The sequence below is a fragment of the Phyllopteryx taeniolatus genome, chromosome 18, assembly GCF_024500385.1.
Source record: "Phyllopteryx taeniolatus isolate TA_2022b chromosome 18, UOR_Ptae_1.2, whole genome shotgun sequence".
Taxonomy (NCBI): domain Eukaryota; kingdom Metazoa; phylum Chordata; class Actinopteri; order Syngnathiformes; family Syngnathidae; genus Phyllopteryx; species Phyllopteryx taeniolatus.
The window spans coordinates 3,589,358-3,612,628 of NC_084519.1; the positions used below are offsets into that span (position 1 = coordinate 3,589,358).

Below are 23,271 nucleotides of genomic sequence, written 5' to 3' on the forward strand. Positions count from 1 at the left end.
TATACAGCTGAATCTTGACCAAAGGAGTTTTCCTCTGTTGTTCCATGTGTTTGCTCAGTGGTTGCTTGGTGTCTCCAATGTAAGTGTCTGAGCATTCCTCACTGCACTTGACCGAATACACCAGATTGTATTTCTGTGTGTGGTGTCCGGTCTTTGGGGTCTACCAGCCTTTGTCTCAGGGTGTTAGCCAGTTTGAAATGTAACGAAATGTTGTGTTTGTTGAAAATCCTCCTGACTTTCTCAGACAGACCTGATACATATGGAATGACAATATTGTTGCATCTGTCCCTCACAGGCCCCATTAATACTGAAAAGTACATACAAGTTTTGGAGCAACATATGCTGCCATCCAAGCGTCTTGGAAAAATCTTGTTTTTGTAGTGTACTCGATAGAATATAGGTTGAAAAGGATTTTCAAATGATTGTGTTCTGGTTTCATTTACATTTTACACACCCCTACTTTATTGGAATTTGATTTATGTAATTGTAATCCAGTACATTACTGGAAGAAAATGTATAATTAAATTACATTTGCTTTTGGAAATTTCCAAGATTACAATTTTAGTTACATTTGAAAAGTAGTCGCTAAAGCTCAGATTTTTGCTCAGATTTCTTTTTGTCCATAACTCTTCCTCTTCAAGTCGATGCTTATGATTGTCTCTCTCTGGTCATGTGCCATTCTGCTGTAATCTCAAATGTGAGATATTTTTCCAAATATGACCTTGAAGCGCTGTACTGTCCTCACGACACGTTGGGCATATGAAGCTAGACAGCCAGCAAATTAATACTCCGTACACAAGGCGTTCTTTACTTGTTTTTATGGAGGTCTCTTGTGCTGATACAAATATCAGGCTGGAAACAGAAAAATATACATTCAACTACACTGTATATTTGTGTTAACTACAAGTAGCTAGCCTATACAGTACACATGCATCTAGCAGTTATAATCAGCTGGACTCATCACAATTTTCAGTATTCAAATAAAAACATTATGGACCTCAAACTAGTGCTTGTCAAAATACAGTACAAATAATGACAAAGATGGAAATGTTCCAAGGCTGAAACATTTCCAGAAATGTTCCAAGGCTGAAACATTTCCAGAAATGTTCCAAGGCTGAAACATTTCCAGCGCAATTAGCCAGTTATGGGCCATTTTCAGAGCTCGAAAGAATACGTCAAAGATCCTCTACAAGCAGAAAGATGCTCCTACACTGCTGGCAAAACAAACGATCCTCAATGATAAGATGTCTCACTGACAATTTTACTCCAAACGCTTTAACAGTTTGCACAATTAAATATATACTACAAAATGAAGATATTTTTCTAGCTAATATGAACTTATAACTTTTTAACTACTAATTTTAACCGCATGAAATACGGATGTCTTTTAACACAAAGACATGACAAGTGCCGTTTGTCTGAGATTTTGAAAAGATTAGACTCATAGTTACTTTTGAAAACTAAAAGAACATTGACTTTAAAGCCGATTTATCTTCATAATTGCGGACTTTTTATGGAACATTCACTTATCTGAGTTGTTATGTGAAGCGATATTGTCTAAGTTGTACACATTTGTCATTAGGTCAACATGGTATTATATGGTGCTAGCTATGCACATATAACACAAACATATTTGTTTTATTATGTACTGTATTTACATTTTATCATGTTTTGTTATCCATTTATTATTTGTGTAAAGAACAAATATGTGGTTAGTTCCAAAATATTGATATTTGGGTTTAATCCTCTATTTTAGGGGAAACATCCAAGTGTCCTGTTGATGCATTCATTCAAAATTAAGAAAAGTAATCAAAATGTAATCGAATGTACAGTAATTAGTTATATCACTTTGAGAAAGTAATCAAAATAGTTACACGACTATTACATATTGAATGGGGTAACATGTAATTTCCAAAAGTAAATTACAAAAGTAAACTACATTTCCAAAGTAATCTTCCCAACACTGTATAGGTAAGAGAGAGAGCGAGAGAGAGGGAGAGAGAGAGAAGGGGTACTTTACCAAAGCTGTTTTCAAGAACTTCAGCAGTAAAGCTCAGTGGAGAGACGCCCCTCCTTTTACTGTCAAACAGTGCCAGAACGCTTTCAGTCTGCTTCTCACATTACATACACCACTGCAGGCCTGATTCGTCCAGCAGCCGCTCACTCCCTGTGACGCCTGCCTATATTGTACACGTCAGCAGTCAAGGAGTTGTAGAGTGCAGAAGATGAAACAGCCCCGTCAGTTTCCTCTCTTCCTGTTACGAGCAGTGCACACTGTCAAGTTACACCGCAGCCAGGGTAAGTTTCAGACCACTTTTAACACAATGCTTTTGCGATTGTAAAGAATACTTATTTTACCTCCTTTCCCTCCACAAGCACAACGTGTGTGGCAGCTGGCACGGTGTTTAAAAGAACGGGAAGAGAGGTTACGGGCAGTTCTTTAAATCAACACACGCGACGCATAAAGAGGACTTTCCGGACAATGTGAGCTGCCATCGACCAAAGGTTGCTTTTCTAATCTATCAAAAATGAGGTTTCGGCTGGTTAAAAAGAATCTGCTGGTACTTTTGGGTGTTTCCTTTGTTGTTTGGACTCTTTTGGTTTCTACCCGTGTGCTGTCAGTTTCAGAGAATGGCACAGGTGATGTGGGAAATCAAGCTAATCAGGACACACACTCAAGTGAAACAGTAAAGTTCGACTTTTCTGGGTCGCTGTCAGAACTGACACAATCTGTCTACAACGCCAATTACAAGCAGCATGTTTTAAATGCTGAGCAGTTTCCAGGGGAGCCCCAGCTGGTACTGGTCGTGCAGGTCCACAACAGACCAGAATACCTCCAACTTCTCATTAAGTCTCTGGAGAAAGCTGCAGAGGTCCAAAGCTTCCTCCTCATCTTCAGCCATGACTATTTTTCAGCGGAAGTCAACGCCATTGTGCAAGGGATCACTTTCTGCAAGGTACTGCAAATTTATTTCCCGTTCAGCACTCAGCTGTATCCCACTGAGTTCCCCGGGGAGGATCCTAGGGACTGTCCACGGGACATACCCAAAGACAGAGCCCTCAAAACAGGATGTCTCAATGCAGAGCACCCGGACTCTTACGGACACTACAGAGAAGCCTCCATCACTCAAACCAAGCATCACTGGTGGTGGAAGTTACACTTTGTGTGGGAGCGAGTGCAGGCAATGCAGGGCTACAATGGATTTGTAATATTTCTGGAGGAGGACAACTACATTCTACCAGACTTTTACCATTTCTATAAATCAATGGTTGAGTTCAAGAGGAACAGCTGCCAGGATTGTGATTTGCTGGCTTTGGGAAACCATAATGACTTTACTGGCTTTCACACACTGTCTAACAAGGTATTGACCACTGGGTGGATGTCCACAAAACACAACATCGGCATGGCCATCTCCAGAGAGGTGTACTACAAGATGATGGGCTGCAGCGACGACTTCTGCACGTATGATGATTACAACTGGGACTGGACTCTGCAGCATCTTTCTGGTGCCTGCATTTCAAAGCCTATAGAAGTGCTTGTGGCTCAGGGCTCTAGGGTTCTTCACACTGGGGACTGTGGGCTGCACCAGAAGCAGAACTGCAGGCCAGAATGGGCCTCACAGAGGGTCGAGGAGGCACTTAAGATAGCAAAAGATGGCCTTTTCCCTCCTTCTCTTGTCCTTACTGCTTCTGAAGCAGCCCAACACAAGGACCATATGAAGAATGGAGGTTGGGGAGATGTCCGAGACCATGTTTTATGCAATAACTATGCCAAACGTCTCTGAACTGTGCCTTTATATAATGATGTTTAACAATGTCCAAGCTGCACATTTACGTACACATTCACCAGTCTTTAGTGTGTGTTATAATGTTTGGGAGGTCTTTCCCCAAAAATCATGTGCAAATTAATTCCAAGCATGTTGTACATACACTGCTTGAACTCTTTTGTACATTGTTTATTTGATCTACATCACCAAAGATGTACTTTTGCCAAAGACAAAATTAATCATTTGTGTGTACAATGCATTTAATCTGAGATTGGAGTGAACGCCGCCTCTCGCCCCAAATCAACTGGGATTGGCTCCAGTAACCCGTGGCCCAAATAAGGACAAGCGGTAAAGAAGCGGTGCATTATATCTTTCAAGCCATAGAATTCCCTTGACCATTATTTGTTTCCAATGTTTTTTTTGTTTTTTTTTTCATTTTTGACATGTTTTACACAAGTGGGTCAAGTCTAGCGCTGCTTCAATGAAACATTAAGTTTTAAGTAAGTCTTTTTTTTGTTTTAAATACATGTAGTTTCCATGGTACGATTTCAAGTGCAGATAAACTGGCACGTTCACGGAAATTTTAAACAAATACACATAATTTAACTTAAGTTACTGAATACCCACATACAGTAAGTAGCTCTTGTGTCAGTAGACTGTAATCAGGGTTGTTCATTGGACCTGATGCCTTCCATGTTTGCTCCCTTCTATGATCGTCACTGGTATCAAACATGACAGTTTGATTTATTGATTTTTGTTCCTGGGTGTTTGCTTTTGAAACAGGTGAAATGTGCCCTTTTGGAATCTTGTCCTGAGGGATCCCAAAATGTAGATTTGTGATACAAACAAAAGGGACAATGCATTAATGTGAATTGTGTTTTGGCAGTTTAAAACAGAGAATTGGTGTCAACAAAGCACTTTGTATTAGAAGAGGAGGGGGGAACGGATGTTAATGTTCATTTCACAAATGTTTAGTTATTTGAAATTAACAGTGACATCTTGTTTTTTATGCAGTCAGTAAACCAAGATGATTCACTGATAATAGTGCAACTAGATAGTAAACTCAAATTAGTCATTCCTGGTGAAGAATATCCCAAACATGCGGTATACTGCAAATCGCGGCCTCTGAGGGCCAATAGATTTCATGATTCTCAAGTTGGTTGCACGTGATAATGATAATGTGATTTTTGTTTTCTCTTGGCTAAATTGTGATCATTACTTGTAATAGCTGTTGACTTTTTTTTCAGAATGGAGAAAACAAAAAAAATGTCCTTATTGATCTGTGACACAGTACTTCCTGCTTTGAGGATTTAGTGATTACTGGTGGTTAAAATATAGTATCTAGTCGATGGGATTTTCAGTTGACTTTTTACTTAAAAATTATATTTCTGTGTGAAAAAGGGACATTTACGGAACATTTACTTTTTATTGCTTGTTACTGTATACAAATACAACCTCAATTCCAATGAAGTTGGGATGTTGTGTTAAACTTAAATAAAAACAGAATACAATGATTTGTAAATCATGTTCAACCTATATTTAATTGAAAACACTACAAACACAAGATAGTTAATGTTCAAATTGATAAACTTTATTGTTTTTAGCAAATAATCATTAAATTAGAATTTTATGGCTGCAACGAGTTGCAAAAAAAGCTGGGACAGGTGGCAAAAAAGACTGAGAAAGTTGAGGAATGCTCATCAAACACCTTTTTGGAACAACCCACAGGTGAACAGGCTAATTGGGAACAGGTGGGTGCCATGATTGGGTATTAAAGGAGCTTCCCTGAATTGCTCGGTCATTCACAAGCAAAGACGGGGCGAGGTTCACCTCTTTGTGAACAAGTGTGTGAGAAAATAGTTGAACAGTTTAATGACAATGTTCTTCAATGTACAATTGCAAGGAATTTAGGGATTTCATCATCTACGGTCCATAATGTCATCAAAAGGTTCAGAGAATCTGGAGAAATCACTGCATGTAAGCGGCAAGGCCAAAAACCAACATCGAATGCCCGTGACCTTCGATCCCTCAGGCGGCACTGCATCAAAAACCGACATCGATGTGTAAAGGATATCACCACATGGACTTAGGAACACTTCAGAAAACCAGTGTCAGTAAATAGAGTTCGGTGCTACATCTGTAAGTGCAACTTGAAACTCTACTATGCAAAGCAAAAGCCATTTATCAACAACACCCAGAAACGCCGTCGGCTTCTCTGGGCCTGAGCTCATCTAAGATGCTGATGCAAAGTGGAAAAGTGTTCTGTGGTCCGACGAGTCCACATTTCAAATTGTTTTTGGAAATTGTGTCCTCCAGGCCAAAGCGGAAAAGATTCAATTTACATGCATGCCACATACATGGTTCTTCATGTGAGAAGTGTAATTCAGTGGTTTGGTGTTAAAGCGTTGACTCCACGGGGGAAAATACAATCCGTGCTTTCTTTGTGCAGATCTTGTGCGTGCCTCACAGTTTACGCTCTCTTTTTTACACTCGAGGCCACAGATGTCAAACTCAAGCCTCAGGGGCCACATGTGGCCTGCAAAAGCCAATAATATGCGTCTAATTCAAGTTTTTTGCTAAATGGTGTTCCACAATTGCAAACTGTCTTCATTTTTAATAAAATTTGTAATTTTTTTTGGTTACCAAACCACTTTTGGAAATAAACTGAACAATAGTTGAACAATTTGTTTTCCTTGGCATTTCAAAACTAGTTATCCATCAGTTTTCTTTTGTTTATACTGTATGAAATAATATGATGAGGCGGATATATAGTTACTGTATATGGTTTCACAGTCATAACGGCCCAAAAAGGGAAACCTTAACTACAATGTGGCCTGCGGCAAAACTTTATTAGGGTTAGGCTCAGCACCCTCTTGTCACCATGGTAACGAAATTGGTACTTAACATTGGTCCTGTTGTGTATGGAGCAGAGTAATCTGTGATTCTTTCATCAAACAACAACTCATTTAAAATAGGCTAATACCAGCAAGAGCATAGTGTGTAAAGTGTAATATAACTCTTGATGAAAACGTAGCTTATACACTGGCAACAATTTTATATCAGTATCAGACCTCACTTTTATTTTATCTTATTTTTAATAAACGATGATTTAAAAGAAATAAGCAGAGGAAGTATTTCAAACTCAATGTTTAACAGCAAAACTGTTCCAGTACAAAAGGCATACAAATCCATCATCCTAAATGGCCATGCAACTAAACAGGACAGGTTAAATAATAATAATAATAATAATAATAATAATAATAATAATAATAATAATAATAATAATAATAATAATAATTAATAATTACAGGACTAGTCATCTAAATTGACGTTGAAATTAATCACATACAGACTGACTTGGTGTTGAAAATAGATAACAGGCTAGATACAAGAACTGCGCGGCCTGACAAGCAGGTTGAACGTGCGTAATTCCGGGATTGTTGTCATGTGACTGAACAGCCTGTTTTCATTGGTCAACGTTCAGTCCTGTTTATTTCCGGAAATAACTTGTCAGCTTCAGACTTTCCGTCACGGCTGTCAAATCACAAAAACACTAAAGTCACCACGATTGGTAAGTGTTGAAACCGTTATTACATATTTGTGATGTAACGATTTGGTCAACACACTGTTATCACAGCTCTTTATTTTTTAACCAGCGTTAACATTAGCTGTTAGCTGTTATATGCTCTGTGGCTTACGTAATGGAATTTCGATTCTTTTCAAGACACCGAGTTGAGAGCCTCAATGAAAGACTTGAAGCCTCAAATATTATTATTTTTATTTTTCTGCAACGAGAATACGAGACAAGTCTCAGCGAGTTTTCATCGTCGTATTGCTGTTGTTAGCGAAAGCATATTAGCTAGCACACGCTATCCACCGGATGGAGCACCTTGTCGAAACTGTCATCAATCACCAAAATTCATCAGTCTAATATTAGGACATAACCCGTGGATTAACCTGTTGTCATGTTGACTGTTGCAGCCATTATAGGCGTGCCCTCGCCCAGGAGATGGCACACTGGTTTCACCGAAATCCTCTCAAGGCTACAGCGCCTGTGTCCTTTAATTTTTATGGTGTTGCAGGGAGCCCCACCGCTAATAAAATCTGCAAGTATGTCTGATGTGTTGATCTCCACGTTCTATATTAATGACAGCATAAGCAGATAGTTGCATCATGATCAAATGATAATCTCAAACTGTGGTCTGTCTTCTCTCCTGATAATGTGCTATAGCCAACCGAATGTTCTATCAAGAGAAACACCATCTCATGATTTGCTGTTTGTTCACCAAATGCAGTGACCTAAGGACAACCAGGGCAAGGTTGCTGGAAATGTTCACCGATGTCACCTGCAACGCAGAAATCATGAAAAGTGCCTCAGATGCATACTTCTCCCTCCTGCAATGTCAGTTGTCACACTCGCACAAAATCCCTATAAATAATTTGTAAAACGTAATGATGTGTGCCGTTGTTAATCAAATAATCTGAACAGTCATGTACTGTATCATATCCTCAAATTGTGTTCTCTGCTCTAATTGATACAGTGCCTCAATTTGTCTCTGGACTAACTGACCACTTTTATTCTCTTTACATTTTGTAGCATCCTCGAGCACTCAAAAAAAAAAAACGTGATCATATCACACACTTTAAACATGTTACATTACATTACATGTAGTGAAAGACATTGTTAAAGGAGCATTCGCTGAAGAGGAGTGTGACAAATAATTTTGCACGTGTATGAAATTGATCGACAAAACCCCAGAATGCGTCGTCACCTAGTTTTCGTGGCTTGTTTTTGCACGATGCAAGTTTGTGCCAGCTGATGCCAAGCAAAGATATGCAGCAAAGCTGTACAACAGTAGCCCCCAGCTTTTGCATTATGCCAGTGCGCAGTGACGAACAAATCCACCCACCTGGCCTGGCCTGAGGCGTTATATTTGATTGGCCACTTTTAATATGGGATAGGCCAAAACAACCAGCTTTTGTTTCTGCCAATTTGCTTTTGGTTGTTGAAATGAAGGGACCCTTGTATTGTGTTGTATTGTTTGCTAACACTGTGCAACAACAAAATAAAATTTTCGATCAGGCAATCACTCAATATACGCCAACACAAAAGATTTAATGAAAGCCTACAAGTCTCCTGACACATACAAGTGTTAATCATTCAGTTGTTGAGTGGAAAATGTTTAGTTGACATATTTACATATTTGGTTAAAGATTAAGGGCCATATTCCTTCATTTTGTAATTTGTATGCGATAATAGACCTACAATAAAAGTTAAAATATCACCAAAATTAATGCATCAAATATTTGAGGTGCAAGTTGCTAGCTAATGTGAGATTAATCTTTTGTGATTGCTTTAATGCTTAATATGAAAAATATAAAGATTAGATGAGAATATTATTATATCTAATATTGTAATATAATATTGCAAAACCAAATCATGTAAAGTTATGTGTATTATTATCATATAAAGTGCCTAAAGCAAACGCGGTTGTTGTCAGTAGGTTCCACTTGTCTCGCTTGATGGCTGCACGATCCAAAACTGTATGGCCAGTATGACATTGCCATCATTAATTAACGAAAATAAGTGTGACTAACCCGATGACTCTTGGTGGGCCGTTAATCCGCTATACGGGAAAGCTGACTTCCTGTGTGTGCTACGCTAACGAGCATGACTTTGGTTTAATTACATGATTGTTTGAAGCCACCCTTGCTTAGATTTCGTTTTCTTTATGGGTGGTGTCTTCGGACAAAAGTTAATATATGTACCGTAATTGCATATATGCAGTCATATGTACCCCTGTCTTATTGGAATGAAAGTGTAGTCTACACCTTTTTCAAAACCTCTAGGTGGCATACTGGAATGAACGTGTCCAACTTTTTCATAACCTCTAGTGGGCGGTGGCATAGCGGAATGAAAGTGTACAGCATTTTAAAACCTCTAGATGGCAGCATACATTTATAAAATGTGAAAGTCTTTTTCATTTTCTCCTATACCTATATATAATGCGCACTATTGACTTTTGAAAATTTTGGGGGTTAAAAAATGCGCATTTTACACGATAAATTACGGTATATTATTTATTTATAGAAATATAATCTGGCAACAACACGGGGAACACTCTTATAGTAAACCCATGCCGGCTAGCATTCCATTTTATTCATAAATGACCATTTTAATTCATTTGTTGGTGTTCTTTTTGAATGTGGTTGTGACACAACAGGCTTTCTTGTATCCTTGGATGGAACAACACAGGACAACAAGATGAGGTATATCCAGAACTTCAAATGGACTGATACTTTACAAGGGAACACACCAAGGTATGAATGAATTGTTTCAACCTAACCACTCACAATACAGCGAGATATTGTACCTCACCACTGTTGTACCCCAGCAGGCATTGCTGATATTTAAGATAGGAGGCGCAGTCCCTTATTTGCTCTAAAATACCTCAGTCTGTAAGGATTTGGGATTTGGAGTTGGAGGACACGGGTTATGAGTCCCACTACTGACAAAAAATGTAAAAATGGCAACTAGTAGTTGGGGAGATGCTAGTTCTGCTTGGTGGTGAGTGGTGACTGTTGAGGTGCTCTTGAGCAAGGCATAATCTCCACTACATCAGTTCAAGTTGTGCAGCACTCTGCCCAACCCTTTCACTATGAATCTGTCCTTGCTGGCCTGCGTGTGTGTGTGATCTTGAGTAGGAGTTGAATCCCTTTGGCGGACTGTAATTAAGTATAATATGTGAAATTATAACTCCTTGTTTTGGTTTTTGTCAAGGTTATTTTTATAGCCCTTAATCGCAAAAGAGTCTCAAAGAGCCTTGCCATTATTGTCAATTACCACTTTATCGTCTTGTTTTTCAATCTCATGTAGAACATATTTTAAAAGTATTTTTGAGTATAAAACTTGTTTTATTTAGATCAATTTTTTCAGCTGTGTAAAACTTCAACAATTCAAATAACATCCTCACGTTTGTGATACATTTTAAATTCCCCTTTTCAGGCAGTCGTGCATGTAATCTATTCTAACTGCAATTGATCAATTTCCACTTTAAACTGTGTGAGTCCCAGAATGTACATGTCTGGAATCAATGAGTCCCACTCCTGGAACAATGAGTCCCTGCAATTTATTATCACGGAATACAGATACAGTAATCCTATGCTATATCCCGGTTCTTACTTTGCTGTCCCACTGTATTGCGGATTTTTATTACAGTTGTTACTCTATTTTTTTTACATGATTCGTTAAATATTTTTGTGTCATCCATTGCTCTCTCAATAAATTGTGTTTTTAGTTTTTTTAATTTACATTTTTTAGGATGATATGTTTTTCCAAAAACTATCATGACAAACGATAGTATCGTTGATATTTTTGATGCCACTGATATAGTGATTATCAAGCATAATAATTCAAGGGGGGGGGGGGGGAGCAATGCGCATTATACACGATAAATTAAGGTACATCCTTTTTCAGAACAATTAACTCGAATAATAATGTATATTGAACATTGGTATTTTAATGTAGAACAATAAATATATCCTAGATAGATAAAAAATATAAATACAACACACTCAGGCTCTGTTCTGAAACGAGAAAACATTTGGCACAGATTACACACGTTAATGCCTTAACAGGCAATATACTGCCAATCAAGTTTCCAGTTGGTTAAGAAAAAGTGCAAAGTATAGCAACATTAAAAACACTACGACAAGTAGATCAAAGCAACCTGTTTTGAAGCAAGATTTTTACTACTTTTCAAAAGTCTGAAGCCTTTCTTTAAACGCTGCTTGTCAACATGTTCAATCACGTTTGTATTTACATTCTTTTCCAAAAGGTTCCAAAATTGCAAGCTGACGGGAAACAGGAAATGTCCTATTGTGTTTTTCTTTTACTCCCAGCTCAAGAAATTGGGTGGGAGGTTTGTGTTTAAAATGGATTTTGTCACTTTGAGGTTTTAAGTTGTGTTGTCTTTGTTGCGACTTCATACAACTTCGACATACCAGCTCTTTTGTGTTAGCTTGATGGCAGCGTTCATCTGACTTGAATCCAAATTGTTCCCACATCGTCACGTTAGGCTTTGGAACTAATTCCATTTTTGCAGCGCAACGTTCTGTAACTGCGCATCTATTGGCTCGCCGTCAGAAAACTAGCTTTGAGTAGATTGGAGCCCGCATTTGAAAAACGCGCACGTACGCACACAGCAATCCGTGTTATTTTTTTTCTTCCTCAAATGACTGGGCGTACAGGTTGACCGCACTATTCAGAATTTAGGGCACATATGCGACCAAATTAGTCATGAAAAAAATTCATACGCCGGATTTCCAGCACGACGCCGTAAAACTTTAATACATACATACATTGCGCCCTCGGATGCAGATTGATCTTACTTTATGCATACTTGCTCATTTTTGTGCCTCTCAGATGCGGGACGCACATCAAACGAGATACCTGTAACTGTAATGATACGTCTAAATTACATTTTGCAATTTATTGTAATAAATCATTTAAAAGTTGAATAATTGAAATAACGTGTGTCCCAATAGTATATGACCTTAATTAAATAACTTCCGACAGCACATTTTAACAATTGCCCTGACGTGCATTTTATGAGTTAAACACTTAATAGCAAGTATTGTTTGCACTGTCTGCTAAATCGGCAGCCATAGGCGCAGCTGTGTTTATGCATGCAAACTCTCATCCTCAAAGTTGATGACTTTGTTTTAACAGTCCCTTTCTTCTATGCGCTCAACTTAGTGCCCAACAAGATGCAGTCTTTGAGCTGGTCTCCATGTCCTTCAACGTAGCGCTCTGGTACACAAAGTTTGCGTCAAGGCTTGCTGGAAAAGAAAAGTATGTTTATTTAATTGTCTTTTAAATGTTCCAGAAGTTTTCCTGTCATGAGATAGTTTCCTTTTTGACAGTGTCTCAGATGATGAAGCGAAAGATGTTCACCGCAGCCTGAAGGTTGCTGCTGGAATCTTCAAATCTCTTAAGGTAATAGACATACAGTGACTAGTTATATACTGTATTTCATAAAATGTATTAGACGCATTTCAACAAACCAGCAATTGTGAGCAGATTTTCATCAAAATTCGGACATACCTGTAGCTCTTTGTCATGACCTGATGCTATATTTGAGATTTTTGTCAATATCCATACAGTGTCTTGAAAAAGTATTCATACTGCTTTGAACTATTTCACATTTTGCCACCTTATAACCACAAACCTAAATGTTTTATTGAGATTTTATGTGATCAACGACCACAAAGTATCACATAATTGCAAAGGGGAACGAAAATGATAGAGTTTTTAAAATTTTAAGCAAATAACAATTTGTATTTGAAGTCCTTTGGGTTATGTCTCTTTGCACAGCTAGACAGTGAAGTTCTTACCAATTCTTCTTTGCAAAATAACTCAAGCTCAGCCAGATGGATGGATGGAGAGTGTCTGTGAACAGCAAGTTTCAAGTCTTGCCACAGATGCTCAGTTGGATTTAGGTCTGGACTTTGATTGGGCCATTCTAACGCCCATTCTAACGCATTCATATTGTTTGATCTAAACCATTCCATGATAGCTCTGGCTTTATATTCAGGGTAATTTTATTTGCTGGAAGATGAATCTCCTTCCCAGTCTCAAATCTTTTGCAGCCGCCAACAGGTTTTCTTCCAGGATTGCCCTGTATTTAGCTGCATCCATCTTCGCATCAACTCTGACCAGCTTCCCTGTCCCTGCTGAAGAAAAGCATTGCTTTGATGCTGTTCACTAACAAACCACAAAGGCCTTCACAGAACAGGTGTATTTACTGTATACTGAGTAAATTGCACACATGTGGACTTAACAAATTAGGTGAATTCTGAAGGGACTGGATTGTATTTAGGGGGCTCCAAGGGGCTGAATACACACAAATGGACACCACGCTTTTCAGATTTATACTCTCTTAAAATTTGGAAAACCATTTTCATTCCACTTTTAACAATTATGTGCTACTTTGTTTTGGTCTATCCATCCATCCATCCATTTTCCGAGCCGCTTCTCCTCACTAGGGTCGCGGGCATGCTGGAGCCTATCCCAGCTGTCATCGGGCAGGAGGCGGGGTACACCCTGAACTGGTTGCCAGCCAATCGCAGGGCACATCGAAACAAACAACCATTCGCACTCACAGTCATACCTACGGGCAATTTAGAGTCTCCAATTAATGCATGTTTTTGGGATGTGGGAGGAAACCGGAGTGCCCGGAGAAAACCCACGCAGGCACGGGGAGAACATGCAAACTCCACACAGGCGGGGCTGGGGATTGAACCCGGGTCCTCAGAACTGTGAGGCTGACGCTCTAACCAGTCGGCCACCGTGCCGCCTGTTTTGGTCTATGTATTACATAAAATCTCAACAAAATACATTCAACTTTGTGATTGTAAGGTCAAAATATGAGAAAATGTTCAAGGGGTATGAATACTTTTTCAAAGCACAGTATTCACAATCCAGGTCATGACCGAGAACGTTTTAAATGTCACCGCATCAGAGCGCGCTGTTTAGGTCCTAGCTCGCGGGCTAGAGAACATTGTAAACACTTGAACGTTCCCGTGTGTGTGTTAATTGGGGACCAACACACACAGCAACTCCGAGTGAGGCGCTAACGTTTTAAACGACGTCGTGGCGGTGGAGCAAGCTTTGCAGCAGCTTAATTCACTGGCTCGTGGACTAGCAAATGTAATAAACTTCCCAAAAGTGTCTCTGTTGTGTGCTAACATTGCACATGGAGCAAGGCTGTGCAGTGTTTCCCACAGGACCGGAATCTATTTGTGCTTGGAGGTATCCGGCAGCTGTCCGGGGGCAATGAGGTGGACGGGGGCTGGTAGGGGTGGTGGGGGATGGGTTAAAAGTTAAGCAAACACTTACTGAATAGCTCATAATAAATACAATTTAATAAATACAATCGCATAGATAATATAAATATATAAAGAAAGGAAGAGAGAAACATACCAAGAAATTAATATCAACTGTAAAATCAAACATTTAAGGGCTCTAACTTTACATACATTTTACTACATTAAGAGTGACTCGAGTTATATCTCAAATATTGTACTGCGAATATGAAGTTGGTCTACAAGATGCACTGGCTGACGAAACGGGTCATTTCTTTTAAATAATTTTAAAAGCCAGAATAGAAACATGTTCAGCAGCGTAACTTTAACTTAGGAGGGGTTTCGATTAAGGGATTAAAACAATGTGTGACTTGAATATAAAATGTTTATTTGTAAACACACAAGCAGAACTTGATTTTTTTTTGGCAACAATGTAGTTGTTTTCAAAACATGCAGTACTTGTACATAATTACAACTACCGTATTTTCACGACCATAAGGCACACTTAAAAGTCTTAAATTTTCTCCAAAATGGATGGGCGCCTTATGTGTGCACCGAGTTCCAAAATCTATAAATGTTGTCGTGTGACTGTGATGAGCGCGCCGCTTGGGTGACTGGGAGCATTTCCTGCCGACACGCTGCTTATATCGAGGAAAAGCGGACACGACTGAGGACAGCATGCGGACGTAAAGGGGGAAGGGTGCACGTGACGTAGGACGCTAAAGACACGCCCCCAGTAGGTATATAGTTCCGGTATGTGCATCGGTTTGGCTCAGGACCCCCGAAAATGGCACCTACAAAGAGACACGCTTACGAAGCACAGTTTAAACGGCAAGCTATTAGTTACGCGGAGGAACATGGGAATCGAGCAGCCGCGAGAGAATTCAAGATCAACGGATCCATGGTTCGCAAGTGGGGGAAGCAGGAAAACGAGCTTCGCCAAGTCAAGAAGACGAAGCTGAGTTTCCGTGGGGAAAAAAAAGAAAAACAAAACGCGGAAACAAGGCGAGGTGGCCCGAGTTGGAAGACCAACTCGAGCAATGGATTAATGAGCAAAGAATAGCCGGGAGAAGCGTCTCAAGTCACCATTGGACTGAGTGCAATAACTCTGAGCTTGCCATCATTCCGGGAGGCTTGACGAACCGCTGGACATCGGTGTAAACAGGGCGTTCAAAGTGAAGTTGCGAGCGGCGTGGGAGCCATGGATGACAGATGGCGAACACAATTTGACTAAGACTAGGAGGCAGCGCCGGGCGAGTTACGCCCCAATTTGTGAATGGATTGTGGATGCTTGGGCTAACGTGTCTGCTTGCACTGTTGTTCGAGCTTTCATAAAAGCCGGCATCATTTCTGAGGAGCCGCACGGCAACGAGACTGACTCTGAGAATGACGAGAGGGAACCTGGCGCGTTTGATGGAGAACTTGCCCAGCTGTTCATTTTGGATACAGAAGATGAAAACTTTGATGGATTTGTGGATGAGGATTGATAAAAAAAACGTGAGTACATTGTTAAATACTTCAATAAAGGACAACCGAACTCAGTTTTGCTCCCGCTGCCTTTATAAAAACCATTGTTTTAGCGTGTATGCATACTAGCATATGTTTTAAGCTAGCGTATGTTTTACCATGCCTGCGCTCAATAATACGGTGTGCCTTATGTATGTGTTGAATACAGAAATAGACCCCGTAACTGAGACTGCGCCTTTTAATAAGGTGCGCCTTATGGTCGTTAAAATACGGTACATACTTTTGTTGGAATGTTTTCAAAATTATTTTAATGAAAAACTTACGGGTTTACGGTATGAGTCTCATGACAGTCTGAAGTGAAGTAGGACGCTGACGCTGTCTTATATTAATGGTGGACTGGGGGGGGGGGCGAGGACTTGCTGTGCTCGACGCCGCAGCTTTGGTCGTTTTCTTTTGTCTTCTTTTGGCGTAATCCTTAAACGCAAACACTCCTGAGGACTGGACGTAGGATTTTCCGTATTTCCAAGCGAAAATAGACACAAATACAAAAAAAAAACAGCACTAAGTGTACTGTGAGGAGATGAAGGGAAGGGTCGACACTGTCTGAAATGTCGATGCCGCTGATACCAGAAGATCAATTCTCAAAATGAAATATCGATAGTTCAGTCATTTCAGCGACTGTATTTTCAGTGTCAGAAAGGAAATCGGTGGTATGGATCATTAGCAGACACACAGAAGGAGCACATCAGGCACAAATTCTGCGCACTAAAAGACAAAATGTATTTGCGGTCAAAATTTAATTGTGGCAGTCCGCCACAAAAAATATTTTATGTGGGATACCCTGCTGAGGAGTACTGGACGGAGCCAACACCCCTCCGCCGGTGTTCCATGAACCCACTAGTGGCTAATGCCACAGCCGTCCAACTCTCCTTCAGCTCACTGTGTGAGCCGTGCTCTGGCTCACGGCAACGATGACAATTTATCAAGTCCGGGAAAAATTATTGTCCTTTTTATTTACCGATCAAGAAGTCCATATAGTAAGTATCGTGATGAGTGGATCACCAACCTTTTTAAACTGAGAGCTACTTCCTGGATACAGATTCATGCGAAGGGCTACCTGTTTGAGACACACATCTTAGATCACAAATTTATTGAAATTACAATAACATATCAGTATTTACATTCATTATTTTATTATTAATAATCAATAATATTCATCTATGAAGGCACTGGTAATGTTAATGATTTCTCACAATAATGATCAAAAATTTAAAAGGTAGGAAATATCAATATTGAACACTTCTATAAATCTCTACAAGTGTTTACATTTTTAAATGATCATTGCTTCAGCATTGCAAGGAAATGTCCATCACTGGTGAGCTATTTTAAATTTTTATTTTTTTTAACAGGCTCGCAGCCTACTCATTGCACAACACATTGCACTAAATGAATTCCAAAATAGTCGGTTGGCCTCATTTTATGTGCTGCCATGAAGACTTGAAACCAAATAAATGGAAGAAATGGCTCTAATTTTCATACAGGAGGTCCACATCCCCCGTCTCATCACCCCCGCAGAAAAAGGTAGAGACCTGGATCCCAGAGTGATTGATGCATACATCATCCAGTCTCAGGCAGAAGCTCAAGAAGGTACCTTGTTCCATAGTTGGAAACCCATGTGTGCATTTACAGCCAATGTCACATGGCACAGTGTTATATTTCATTGTTGGATTGACTTCTTCCCCGTTTAAGTTCTTGTCTCTGTGAGGCAATGAACTATAGAGACAACGGTGCCAGTCTGTAAACGTTCCCTTTTATCCACAGTGACAATCGCCAGAGCCATTGAATTGAAACACAACGCCTCAATTGTTGCGGCGTTGGCATCCGAGACAGCAAACTTTTATCAGAAAGCCGGTGAGCATTTCAAGTGGAGAGTTGGTTTTTTTTTTTCATTTGTCATGTGATGTTGTTTCGTATGTCCATTCCACGGTGAATTATAGCCACAATCGAGAGAACTAAAGCTTACTAAAACCTGCTGTTTTGATCTCTAGACCACACTCTGAACACTTTGGAGCCCGAGTGCAGCAGCAAGTGGAGGAAGTATCTCCAGCTGAAGTTCTACTTTTACATGGCTTATGTAAGTTTGTTTGCTTGCGTAAGGGTTAGAAGGATTGTGTGATCTCATATTCTCAGCAGTGCGGTGGTCTTATTTACATTTGCATGATTTGTATTTACAGGCGTACTGCTATCATGGACAGACGCTGCTGGGGAATGATAAGTGTGGTGAGGCGATACGATCTCTGCAAGAAGCAGAAAAGGGTATATGTCTTGGTTTCGGTTATAGCTCATCAGTATCGCCTTCCATAAATGATGGATTTTTTCTTAAACATAGGTCACTGTTTTTTGCACAACTGTCCCACCCCCATAAAGTGTTGGATGCCTGTGGGAGACAAAGAAGAAACTACTTCCTAGTTGTAGACTTTATTGGTTTCAAGCAATTACAGTTAGTAAAGCTGAATAAATGATTTCCCCCCCCCCCCCCCCCCCCCCATGTTACCACTGAGTATGTTAAATTTACCAGTTTAGTTTACCACCAGCGGCACGGTGGCCGACTGGTTAGAGCGTCAGCCTCACAGTTCTGAGGACCCGGGTTCCATCTCCGGCCCCGCCTGTGTGGAGTTTGCATGTTCTCCCCGTGCCTGTGTGGGTTTTCTCCGGGCACTCCGGTTTCCTCCCACATCCCCAAAACATGCATGAATTGGAGACTCTAAATTGCCCATAGGTGTGAATGTGAGTGCGAATGGTTGTTTGTTTGTATGCGCCCTGCGATTGGCTGGCAACCAGTTCAGGGTGTACCCCGCCTCCTGCCCGATGACAGCTGGGATAGGCTCCAGCACAGCCGCGACCCTAGTGAGGAGAAGCGGCTCAGTAAATGGATGGATGGATAGTTTACCACCGAATAGTCTTTCGAGATAACTAGAACTGTCATGGAGTCTTCTCATAGTTAAGAAACCATTACAAATGTCATCTTAAAAATTCTTAAGCCGTGCATTTCCTTTGTTTGGATGAATTTGGCAACATTTTGAAAATATGCCCATGTAGTTCAGTTTATGTTTCAGTAGGTCAAATAAAAAAATATCTGCTTTTGATCCTGTCGTACAGTGCAACACTACACAGGCTTGGTGTTTTTCCACATTTGTCTGTACATGCCCAAAAACTCCCTCGCCCTCACTTAACTGGCAGACTTCCTCATTGAAGTAACATGACAATGTATTTTTTTGTAGCATATTCCCGCGCAGAGGAGCTGTGTAAAGAGTATCGTCACACCAAAGGCCCGGGCACCACAGCCAAACCATCTGAGCAGGTTTTCTTCCTCAAACTGGGTGGCTTCATTAAGAACACACTGGAGAAATGCCAGAGAGAAAATGGCTTTATGTGAGTCACACACATAAGCACGCATACACTGTATACCAGTAAAGCAAATGAATGCAAATGGGAACAAAAAGTTAGTTGAGTAGTGGACCCTATTCAAAAAGTCACCTCGAAACCAATGGTCAAGTTAATACTAGTTAACATGTAGCACTGACCAATAAAAGTTAAACGGGCACTATTATTTATGACAAACAGATTTGCCAATATTTGCCAATATTAAAGTTTAGGACATGGGTCACAATGGAAAACATTGTGAAAGAATGTGCACAAAATGTTGGTTTAGTTTATTGTAAAAGAACCCCACTAACACAACTTAACCACTTGATTTCATATTTTTTTTTTCCAGATACTTCCACAAGGTCCCAGCGGAACCTCCCCAGCTAGAGATGAAGGCGAACTATGGCCTGGCTGAGCCAGTCCCGTTCGAGCTGCCACCCCCCAATGACCAGTGTACTCCTGAAGTTTATGCCACCTTTGACCTGACTAGGGGAGCCAAAAATGACAAGGTATAACTCACATCAAGGGGTGTTTTTTGTTGTTGTTGTTTTTTAGTGATTGAAACAGTGTGCATTTGTTGCCGGATTTGAACCCCGGTCCTCAGAACTGTGAGGCGTTCACTGTGACGCCACATTCCAAAAAAACAACAACTTCTATTGTGGATGGAATACGTCCGTGACGTCACACGCTTGCGCATAAAACAGGACGTCACATTGTGCGTCGTGATTACAGAAGTAAATACGGCCCCTCGCATAGGTCTCGTCATGATGCATTTATGGCAATTTCAAGGATTTTGTGCAACTTCTTTGTGCAACTTCCCTTGCCAACATTTTCTTATATTTATCAGTGGTAAAGCATCTTCTTTTCACCACTGACTTTTCTGCTCCTTTGTCTGCCATTGCTTTTGTGGCACATCTGTTTCATCCAACAATTGTGACGCTTGTCTCCTTTTGATGACGTGTAGGCCGGGTGAGCCTGCCCTAAGCGTCCATATTGCACTCGCGTTGGGTACGTGTCCAATTTCCGTATATCCACATACAGTACAGTATGAAAGAGGGCTGGGTTAGAGTTGAAAATTTGGCCCTTTACATCTAGTGTAAAAAAAAAAAAAAAAAAGAAAACTTAATTTGATAAAAAGAACATCCTGCCAACAGTCAAACATGGTGTTGGCGGTGTGATGTCTGGGACTGCTTTGCCCCTTCAGGACCTGGATGACTTGCTGTGATTAATGGAACAATGAATTCTGCCGTCTACCAGAAAATGCTGCAGGCAAAATCTGGCCATCAGTTTGTGTGTGTGTTTAGCTTTACTTCAGTTAGCCCAAGCTAATCACAGGGACATCGACTTGAAATTCACGAGCAAATTCTTTGCCTCTGAATCGTCTGGACTCCAAACCAATTCATGCTCGAAAAGCCTCCAATATTACTGAGTTAAAACAATTCTGCGAAGAACAGTGCTGAAATCCCAGTTGTTCCTCATGCTGCGTCATCAGTAGGTGAATGAGGAGATGGTGTTACCAAGAATGTAGAAAAGCACTATACAAGTAAAGGGCCATTAGCATTTACCCTAGTGTTTATAAGAAAATGTTACATTTGAAAAAACACCGGGTGCAACAATTCACATTTGTGACAATTAATCATGTTTATTGTGGCTTTTTCTCCAGGCCAAACCTAAAGAGGAAGAAGTGAAACCAATGAAGGAACCTGATTTAAAGCCCCAGAAGGACACAGGCTGTACCGTTTCCTAAATATATTGGATTTATTCCTCTCATACTGCAGTAGCATCCAGTAGCCCCACAATACAGCCTTCTCTTATTTTACATGTATGCTGGAATGTTTAGCGTATTTGGATAGAACATCACCATCATGATTGCCAGAGCCAGTTATGATCACATTGTTTTTAGAGCTCATAGTAAAGCCCAAGTATTTGTGGCATTTGATTACAACTGTCCTTCATAATGTAAACCTAAATGTAATCAACTCAGTCTTTTTCATTCAGCTTGGAGTGGTTTAGTTTGGTGCCTCACTGGAGTTTTGATCCATGGGGTGTGTGCTCTGGCGCAATGAGATGGCACTCAACAAAACGTCAAAAGGCAAGTTTTACACAAGAAATATATCAATGGGGACCATGAAAATGACGATCATTTAAAAAAAAAAAAAAATATATATATATATATACTTTTGCAAATGCACTTGATGAAATCTGTCTTAGAAATATAATTAGCTTTACATTCATGTAAATCCATGGTGGGTAAACAGAATAAATAAGAACTGAAGTTGTCACGTGCGCCGACGTCACGTGACCAAACCCTGAAAACAGGTTAGCGGACTTCCTGTGTATGCCACGATAATGATCATGACAACGGTTTGATGACATATTGTTTGAAGTCGAATTTGCACACACTTTTCTTTCTTTATAGCTGGTGTCTTTGGACAAAAATTATATACATAGATCAGTTATTTATACAAACATGGTACAGTAAACACGAATGAAGCGTAAACATTGAATATTGTCAACTTGGGTGGCTCTGTGGTGACATCTCAAATCTAAAAAATGAACATTGTAGACGTTTTAAGTTCATATTTGTCAAAGTCCCCATTGCCAAACAGGTTGTTTTGTTGTAGTACTAGGTTGCATGTATACCAGATGTAGTTTATTTTAGGTGTAGCATTTTACAATCATGTTAAATCACAACGAGAGGTATTTATTGACATAACATGGATCTGTCAGTTTACTAATAAAAAATGAAATTAATAACAAAGCTACATTAGTCTTGGGAGTCTGTCCCTCATAATCATAGTTCCTTATTTATTCATTTTATGTATAAATTTAGTCGATAACTTCAAACCAACAGTTTACAGTGAAGTGGGACTCAAATTATTTTTGTCCAAATTAATTTTCTCATATTCTTTATGCATCACAATTGCCTTACATAAACTGCTGAATCATGTTTACTTTATTTGCTAAAAAAAAAAAAAAAAGCTCTGGTAATGATTAACACGACTAGTACTGCAAGGTGTTGCTCTCCCAGTACTTGTGAGTTTAACTGCAAACGGACAATTAAAGAAACACAATGTGGTGCTGCAGAGCTGCGTGACAGACAGTTACAGCGTCAAAGACTCCCAGTGGGATTTCAACTTGCGTGAGCTGAAAGCGCAACCACTCGAACTGTGTTCACGCTGTAATATACTACACTTGTGCTGTATGCTGCTCGCAACGTTTTTGTCCAGCTAAGGTAGATGGACGGTAACAGTGAAAAATGGAAATGCTGGCAAAATGCTACAAAACAGGAATAGAATGAGAGAAACAATTGTTCTGCTCTTTGGAACTGACTGATGCTTGTTTTGTGTGAGTTCATTATCACAAGTGAAAATCATTGTAATGTACCTTTTGTCGTTTCTGTAAACTGCATTACAATCAATAATAAATCACAGTTATAACAGAGTCCTTGCACGCTTTTGTGGGTTTCTATATTTTTATTTTGAGAGTCCAATCTGCAAATTTTTTTTTCAACCGCATAAAAGCCCAAAAAGCGAATTAAAGCTTTATGAACATTAAGCCTACTTCCTATTAAACTGAATTGCTCTGAAGTACTGCGGTTAAGTTGCTTAGCAAACATTTTATATCATTTAAATATTTATCATCACAGTAACAGTGTTCATATATTGGTAGCTGTAAACACACATGATAACATTCGGACAGACGGTTTGGTGCTTATCAATATCCTAAACATAATTAACAGATT

The 23,271-nt window shown here is 39.8% G+C and overlaps 2 protein-coding genes across 3 annotated transcripts; both read left to right on the forward strand.

Annotated features, from left to right (window-relative positions):
• Positions 1 to 2,169: 2,169 nt before the first annotated feature.
• si:ch73-91k6.2 (alpha-1,6-mannosyl-glycoprotein 2-beta-N-acetylglucosaminyltransferase) lies at positions 2,170 to 5,281 on the forward strand. The gene is made up of 2 exons (XM_061754591.1): positions 2,170 to 2,298; positions 2,377 to 5,281. Exon 2 carries the CDS (start codon positions 2,529 to 2,531, stop codon positions 3,783 to 3,785), a length of 1,257 nt encoding a protein of 418 aa, XP_061610575.1. The 5' UTR covers positions 2,170 to 2,298; positions 2,377 to 2,528; the 3' UTR covers positions 3,786 to 5,281.
• A 1,899-nt stretch (positions 5,282 to 7,180) lies between these two features.
• On the forward strand, positions 7,181 to 22,970 carry brox (BRO1 domain and CAAX motif containing). Of its 2 annotated transcripts, none has more exons than XM_061754143.1 (13): positions 7,181 to 7,338; positions 7,749 to 7,877; positions 7,999 to 8,169; positions 9,992 to 10,088; positions 12,526 to 12,621; positions 12,693 to 12,765; positions 17,642 to 17,747; positions 17,922 to 18,011; positions 18,149 to 18,234; positions 18,335 to 18,416; positions 19,382 to 19,532; positions 19,876 to 20,035; positions 21,190 to 22,970. In XM_061754143.1, the coding sequence occupies exons 2-13, from the start codon at positions 7,838 to 7,840 to the stop codon at positions 21,271 to 21,273; spliced, it is 1,236 nt and encodes a 411-aa protein (XP_061610127.1). In that variant the 5' UTR covers positions 7,181 to 7,338; positions 7,749 to 7,837; the 3' UTR covers positions 21,274 to 22,970. The 2 variants fall into 2 exon arrangements, with proteins under 2 accessions (XP_061610127.1, XP_061610128.1); XM_061754144.1 differs by having other exon boundaries at positions 8,063 to 8,169.
• Positions 22,971 to 23,271: the final 301 nt, after the last annotated feature.

Coding starts and splice junctions, on each gene's coding strand:
- si:ch73-91k6.2 (XM_061754591.1), top strand. CDS start 2,529: ATGAGGTTTCGGCTGGTTAAAAAGAATCTGCTGGTACTTTTGGGTGTT.
- brox (XM_061754143.1), top strand. CDS start 7,838: ATGGTGTTGCAGGGAGCCCCACCGCTAATAAAATCTGCAA. Junction 12,766..17,641: donor GAATCTTCAAATCTCTTAAG/GTAATAGACATA, acceptor ATTTTCATACAG/GAGGTCCACATCCCCCGTCT. Junction 20,036..21,189: donor GGGGAGCCAAAAATGACAAG/GTATAACTCACA, acceptor CTTTTTCTCCAG/GCCAAACCTAAAGAGGAAGA.